Source organism: Babylonia areolata, chromosome 13, assembly GCF_041734735.1.
Source record: "Babylonia areolata isolate BAREFJ2019XMU chromosome 13, ASM4173473v1, whole genome shotgun sequence".
NCBI lineage: Eukaryota > Metazoa > Mollusca > Gastropoda > Neogastropoda > Buccinidae > Babylonia > Babylonia areolata.
Genome location: NC_134888.1, coordinates 7,795,991 through 7,803,209, shown reverse-complemented (window position 1 = coordinate 7,803,209; position 7,219 = coordinate 7,795,991). Strand labels below are relative to the sequence as shown.

The 7,219-nt window shown below is 49.0% G+C and overlaps 1 protein-coding gene across 1 annotated transcript; it reads left to right on the top strand.

Annotated features, from left to right (window-relative positions):
* Positions 1-3,298: 3,298 nt before the first annotated feature.
* LOC143289331 (uncharacterized) lies at positions 3,299-6,734 on the top strand. The gene is made up of 3 exons (XM_076598331.1): positions 3,299-3,433; positions 5,869-6,054; positions 6,558-6,734. Exons 1-3 carry the CDS (start codon positions 3,299-3,301, stop codon positions 6,651-6,653), a joined length of 417 nt encoding a protein of 138 aa, XP_076454446.1. The 3' UTR covers positions 6,654-6,734.
* The last annotated feature ends 485 nt before the right edge of the window (positions 6,735-7,219 follow it).

Genomic DNA, 7,219 nt, shown 5'->3' with positions numbered 1-7,219 from the left:
CTGACAAAGCTGCCTGGGTAGGCGAACTTCTGTTTCGTTTAGTTGGCATCACGAACACCCATTGTGTGTGTGTGTGTGTGTGTGTGTGTGTGTGTGTGTTTATTTGGAGCAGTGTACCCAAAGTTCCCTAAATGCAAGACAAATCAAAACGGTCTCGACTTTTCCGATTTCCGACACAGTCCCGTCATTCGTGTGCGCTGCGAGGTCAAAAGCACCGTAAAGGTAAGTGCACACAGGCTGCAACGTCAGCACACACACAAACGTCACCAAACACACAGACTGCAGCGTCAGCACACACAGGCTGCAACGTCAGCACACACACTCACACAGGCTGCAAACGTCAGCACAGGCTGCAACGTCAGCACACACAGAGACTGCAACGTCAGCACACACAGGCTGCAACGTCAGTACACACAGGTTGCAACGTCAATACACATATCCTGTCACATCTACAACACGACTATCACCAGCAGAACAACCACTAACAACAAGACAACTCCACAGCAACGGTGTATGATACAGCGTACACTACTACTACTACTACTTTAACTACTGCTACTACTGTTGTTTCTTCAGTTGATGCTGTTGATGGTACTATTGCTGCTGGTCTTACTTCTGTTGCACCTGCTACTGCCGCTACTGCTGCTGCTGCTTCTAGTTAAACTAGTGTCACTGTTGTTATCATCACTAGCACCACTGTTGTTGCCGCTTTGTCAATTGCTGCTGCTACTGCTGATGCTTCTAGTTCTGTCGCTGCCATTAGCACTGCTGGTTTGCTGCTGCTTCTGTGACTGCCACTGCGGTTGGTGGTGATGGTGACAGGTGATGTGGGTGGTGACAGGTGAACTGGATGGTGATGGTGACACCACTTGGGTGGTGATGGTGACAGGTGACCTGGGTGGTGATGGCGACAGGTGAACTGGGTGGTGATGGTGAGAAGTGATGTGGGTGGTGACAGGTGAACTGGGTAGTGATGGTGACAGGTGAACTGGGTGGTGATGGTGACAGGTGAACTGGGTGGTGGCAGGTGAACTGGGTGGTGATGGTGACAGGTGATGTGGGTGGTGACAGGTGAACTGGGTGGCGATGGTGACAGGTGATGTGGGTGGTGACAGGTGAACTGGGTGGTGACAGGTGAACTGGGTGGTGATGGTGACAGGTGAACTGGGTGGTGATGGTGACAGGTAATGTGGGTGGTGACAGGTGAACTGGGTGGTGATGGTGACAGGTGAACTGGGTGGTGACAGGTGAACTGAGTGGTGATGGTGACAGGTGAACTGGGTGGTGACAGGTGAACTGAGTGGTGATGGTGACAGGTGAACTGGGTGGTGACAGGTGAACTGAGTGGTGATGGTGACAGGTGAACTGGGTGGTGACGGGTGAACTGGGTGGTGACAGGTGAACTGGGTGGTGATGGTGACAGGTGAACTGGGTGGTGACGGGTGAACTGGGTGGTGACAGGTGAACTGGGTGGTGTTGTTGACAGGTGAACTGGGTGGTGACAGGTGAACTGGGTGGTGATGGTGACAGGTGATGTGGGTGGTGACAGGTGAACTGGGTGGCGATGGTGACAGGTGATGTGGGTGGTGACAGGTGAACTGGGTGGTGACAGGTGAACTGGGTGGTGATGGTGACAGGTGATGTGGGTGGTGACAGGTGAACTGGGTGGTGATGGTGACAGGTGAACTGGGTGGTGACAGGTGAACTGGGTGGTGATGGTGACAGGTGAACTGGGTGGTGACAGGTGAACTGGGTGGTGACAGGTGAACTGGGTGGTGACAGGTGAACTGGGTGGTGATGGTGACAGGTGAACTGGGTGTGGGAAACCAGGCTGGAGAACAGTGGGCACCCCTGGCAGCAGATCCCCGACAGTTATATTTCCAACGGACAGCCCGACATGCACGAGCGATGCCAGCATGGCTGGGTCAGCACCCTCTTGTTCCAGCTCGGACCCGCCGACAAGACCCGCCAGTTCCGTGTCCACGCCAACTATAGTGGAGGGCAGTCCGAAAAGGACATTTTTTCCACAGAGGGTCAGTGTGCTTGCGTGTCTGTCGGCTTTTGTCACATCTGTTTTGCCTGTCTCTCTCTCTTTCTCTGTCTTTCTGTCGCTAACTCGGCGTCATTCTCTAATTCTCTGCCTCTGTCTGTCTGTCTGTCTGTCTGTTATTCTCTGTTTGTCTATCTTTCTCTCTGTCATTCTCTGTCTGTCTGCCCACCTGGGAAAGACCCCTCCACCCCTAAGGCCCAGAGGTCGAGGTCTTCCGGTTCAAAACACTCCGCTGCACCACTCCCCACCCCATCATCACCTCATTCCCACCCCCAACCCCCACAGACATGACTGTGTTGCTGTGTCATTCAGACCAGAGGACATGACTGTGTTGCTGTGTCATTCAGACCAGAGGACATGACTGTGTTGCTGTGTCATTCAGACCAGAGGCCATGACTGTGTTGCTGTGTCATTCAGACCAGAGGCCATGACAGTGTTGCTGTGTCATTCAGACCAGAGGCCGTGACTGTGTTGCTGTGTCATTCAGACCAGAGGCCATGACAGTGTTGCTGTGTCATTCAGACCAGAGGCCGTGACTGTGTTGCTGTGTCATTCAGACCAGAGGCCATGACAGTGTTGCTGTGTCATTCAGACCAGAGGCCGTGACTGTGTTGCTGTGTCATTCAGACCAGAGGCCATGACAGTGTTGCTGTGTCATTCAGACCAGAGGCCATGACAGTGTTGCTGTGTCATTCAGACCAGAGGCCGTGACAGTGTTGCTGTGTCATTCAGACCAGAGGCCATGACTGTGTTGCTGTGTCATTCAGACCAGAGGACATGACTGTGTTGCTGTGTCATTCAGACCAGAAGCCGTGACTGTGTTGCTGTGTCATTCAGACCAGAGGCCGTGACTGTGTTGCTGTGTCATTCAGACCAGAGGCCATGACAGTGTTGCTGTGTGTCATTCAGACCAGAGGCCGTGACAGTGTTGCTGTGTCATTCAGACCAGAGGCCGTGACTGTGTTGCTGTGTCATTCAGACCAGAGGACATGACTGTGTTGCTGTGTCATTCAGACCAGAGGCCATGACTGTGTTGCTGTGTCATTCAGACCAGAGGCCGTGACTGTGTTGCTGTGTCATTCAGACCAGAGGACATGACTGTGTTGCCGTGTCATTCAGACCAGAGGACATGACTGTGTTGCGGTGTCATTCAGACCAGAGGCCATGACAGTGCTGCTGTGTCATTCAGACCAGAGGCCGTGACTGTGTGGCTATGACAGTGTTGCTGTATCATTCAGATCAGAGACCATGACTGTGTTGCTGTGTCATTCAGACCTGAAGAGCAAAAGCCCCAGCCCTATGGAGGCTGATTTCAAGACGGTGCTGACCATCGTGGGCTGGTTACTGCTGGGCGTGGTCATCCTCATGTTCCTTGGCTTGATGGTGAGCTTACACCATCTCCTTTGTCGTTGGCTTACAGTAGAATAGAATAGAACAACGCAGAACAGAACTGAACAGAATATAATAGAGTGGAAGAGACTAGACTAGAATAGAATGTCTGTATTCCCAAGTGTATTGTGGTCACAAGCAATGTAAGGGGGATTGTATGTAAAAGGCACAAACATAAATAAGAAATCGTACACAAACACAAACACAGTAGGATTTCATAAATCATATCGTATATACGTATAAGTGTTTGTGCATGTGTAAGCTCGCTCACACAGACACAGACACAGACATACACCGAGCATATCAGCCCCTTGCGTGCTGAATGTTGCAACAATTTTGTCATTCCTGTGTGCTGACGAAAAACTTGGGGTTTCCACCCAAGTGCAAAAAACGTCCACTACCTCCTCAAATACAAACATATACCCTTGAAATTTTGCATGATTACTCCTACATTGTACTTTAAGTTGTTTCTAAAGTTATTATAATTCCTTGGTATACAATTGTTATTGTTGCTTTAAATCTGCGTCGAAGAAAACCTCCATGAAATCAAGTGTTCAAACATTTTCTGCATCATAATCAGTTCCACGATTTCCAGTCAAACTTGTTTTCGCTGGGTGCCTGTGGGCCAGTATTGCAACAGAGCTTGAAACAGCAGCCACCCAGCTGTGTTGGCACCCAATCAGCAGATACCACCTCCCTCCCTCCAGTGCCCTCTCTCATCACCCCCTTCCCTTTCAAGCTACATGTAGAGTGACAGTGCTTGTTCTGGCAACTGGTTCTTGTTCACTGTTCTGGCATGCAACCTGTTTCGGGCACGAATCACTGTTACCTTCACTCACGTTACAAATTGGTTGTGACTTGTCATCATTCGCCAAACCGGTACCTGAAACACCACCCTCACCACTATACAGGTTTTCTTCCCCACTGTACATATCTTTCAGTATTTGGTGATCTACGTTTAAGACTGTAAACCTTCGAAACAGGAGCTGATATTGAACTTTACCAGACAACACCATTTTGACCAACCATGTATGCAAGTGCCTTCTGAATTTCCCACTGCCGAAGAGTCATACAGACGGGTTCAAGGGGTGTAAACATTCTAGAAGACAGGGAGAAACGAAGTAGGTCGTTTCACTTTAACTGTCAACCATTAATTACTGATGAAACTTTGACGCGAGATTTACGTCCTGAAGGCGTACAACAGTGCAATAAAAGGGACGTAAGTTTCACGAACCAAGGCAGGCAACAAGTCAAAACGTGTGCTCACTTGAATATACGCTGTGTATTACACATTACATACAGACAGAGCTGATGACTAGATCCACAGTTAAATGGTTGCTGATAGCACAATTCTCTTTTGTAATGATAATAATAAAATGCAGGCTTATATAGCGCAGTACCCTATCTCAGATGGGGCTCACCGTGCTTTACAATAAAATATACAAATTTAAAACTAAGTGTCGTAAAATATGTACAAAGTCAACAGAGTTTCACATGACATTGGCTAGAGTATACATATGAAAGACTAAGTGACATAAAAATATGTAAATCAACACAGGCGCCATCACAGTCTCAAATCACACAGGTGCAAATCACAGCAAAACAAAGCACATCACATTCACCATTGTCAAAAATAAACACCAGGGAACCAGGTATCACGAAAAACACACCAAAATCATAACAGATGCATACAGATCAACACAAACAGCACATAAAGCAACAAAAATCACTGCAAGCATATGCAGATGGAAAAATTTCAGTGGGAAAAGTACAGTTTGAAAAGATGTTTTGAGTGCTCTCTTGAATGCGGGTGTTGGGGTGTAACGGTGTGAGGGTAGTGAATTCCATTGTTTAGGTGCAACAAAAGAAAAGGAACGTTCACTGTTAGTTATAGTACAAATCTTTGGAATGGACAGTGTGCGCTTGTCATTTAAAGAACGGAGTTGTCTGGATGGTGAATAGACAGAAAGTAGATCTGAAAGATAGACAGGACAAGAATCAGTGAAGAAATTGTGACAAAGGACTGAGAGTTTGTATTGTATTCATGCTTGAATGGGTAGCCAATGAAGGGAAGTGAGTAGGGGAGCGATATATTGACGTTTCTTTGCTTTGAGAGTGAGTTGCTGCAGAGTTTTGAACTTTTTGAAGTTTGTCAACACAGTGTTATTTTAATACATTTTGTTGGTTTACCAGTGAGGTCACATTGTCTACATTGTTGCAATACTGGTGTTGTTGTTGGTGCTGGTGATTGATAATGGTGTTACGTACATTATTTGTGCGTATTTGTGTGCATGTGCGAGTGTGTGTGCATGCATATGGAAGTCTGTTCATGCATGCGTGCACACTTACGAACACTCCATTCCCCCATGCAACATGCGTGTGATCCCTTTCGCTGACCTGGACGGTGACCCCCGGGGCGTTGCGGGCAGGCGGTGCACCTGCTCATTCCCCGCCTGGCGAGGCGGGACACTGCCGTCTCCAGCTCCGGCTCTGCCACCTGCATGTTCTGGAACTTCCCTGCCTGGATCCGTCGCATGTCCTCCAGGGTCAGAAACCAGCCGGACCAACCGCGTCCACCGGGGGATCAGCAACACAGGACCAGCAGCCTGCTGGAGGTATGGGCCAGTGTCACGTGTCGTGTCACGTGGTGTGTCACGTCTGTTGTATGACCTGTTGTGGACGCTGTAGCATGATGGTAAAGTGTTGGAAATTCCATCTCAGGGTTCTGGGTGCGATCCCACGGTCAGTGCTTTGAGGATTAAAGTTTCTTTTTCCTGATCTCCCGGGTCAGCATGTGCAGACCTGCTAGTACCTTAACCCCCTCATGTGTATGCACATGCGAAATGTATTTTGAAGAAAAAAAAGAACGCGTTAAAGATCCCGAAATCCAAATCGATGTTCGGTGGTCAAGGAATACAACTTAGTAAGTTGAAAAGTCGAGGTTTGGAAACTGCTGAATCGTATCCGAACGAGAGTATCATCATCTTCTGTTCTTTCATATATTATTGTTGCTATTGTCATCATCATCATGATCATTATCATCATTCGGATTCGATTTTAAGCGTGTATGGGTGTTGATGAGTGATTGACGCCTTACTGAGTCACGTGACACGTGCAGAAACTGCTGCCGGGTCTTCACCAGTTGAGGGCGGACAGAACCAGACCGTGGACAGGAGCGGAGACAACCCCGTGGTCACCGCCACCCTGCAGGTAGACCTCAGCCACTTGGACTCCATGGGCGCCACCTCCACGGGCTCCCAGACGGCCAACCTGATGGACGTGATGGGCCAGCGGGGGTTTTCCGGTGACGATCATCACCACACCAGCCCGTTGCCCCTCACCCACCCCCCCAGTCATCCTCACCCACAGGACTCCAACCTGGCTGTGTCTGCAGCCACTGCTGACTCAATCATTTCGGAATTAGGACAGTTAGACACCCAGGGAAAGACAGAAATTCAGCAGGATGCCAACACCTGCACGGGCCCCCAGCAGGCTGCTGAGGTGGCAGACCTGCAGACTGTAGAGAAAGAGGAGCTGCTTAGCAACAGAGATTCTTCAGCTTAGTGGATGAAGCAGATTTAGGGTGTAACCAGTCAGAACTCTTTCATGACTTGAGGGATGTCAGGAGACAGTTCATTTTCAGTGCTGTCTTGTTGGAACGTTTTTTGGGATAAAGAGAGTGTCGCTTCCTCCCTGGCGGAGTGATGTCTCTGATGGTCTCAGACAATGCTTTGCTGTGCTGAATGGCAGAGTGTTGATGTCTCTGCCAATCTCCGACAA

Coding starts and splice junctions, on each gene's coding strand:
- LOC143289331 (XM_076598331.1), top strand. CDS start 3,299: ATGACTGTGTTGCTGTGTCATTCAGACCTGAAGAGCAAAAGCCCCAGC. Junction 3,434..5,868: donor TCATGTTCCTTGGCTTGATG/GTGAGCTTACAC, acceptor CGTTGCGGGCAG/GCGGTGCACCTGCTCATTCC. Junction 6,055..6,557: donor GGACCAGCAGCCTGCTGGAG/GTATGGGCCAGT, acceptor TGACACGTGCAG/AAACTGCTGCCGGGTCTTCA.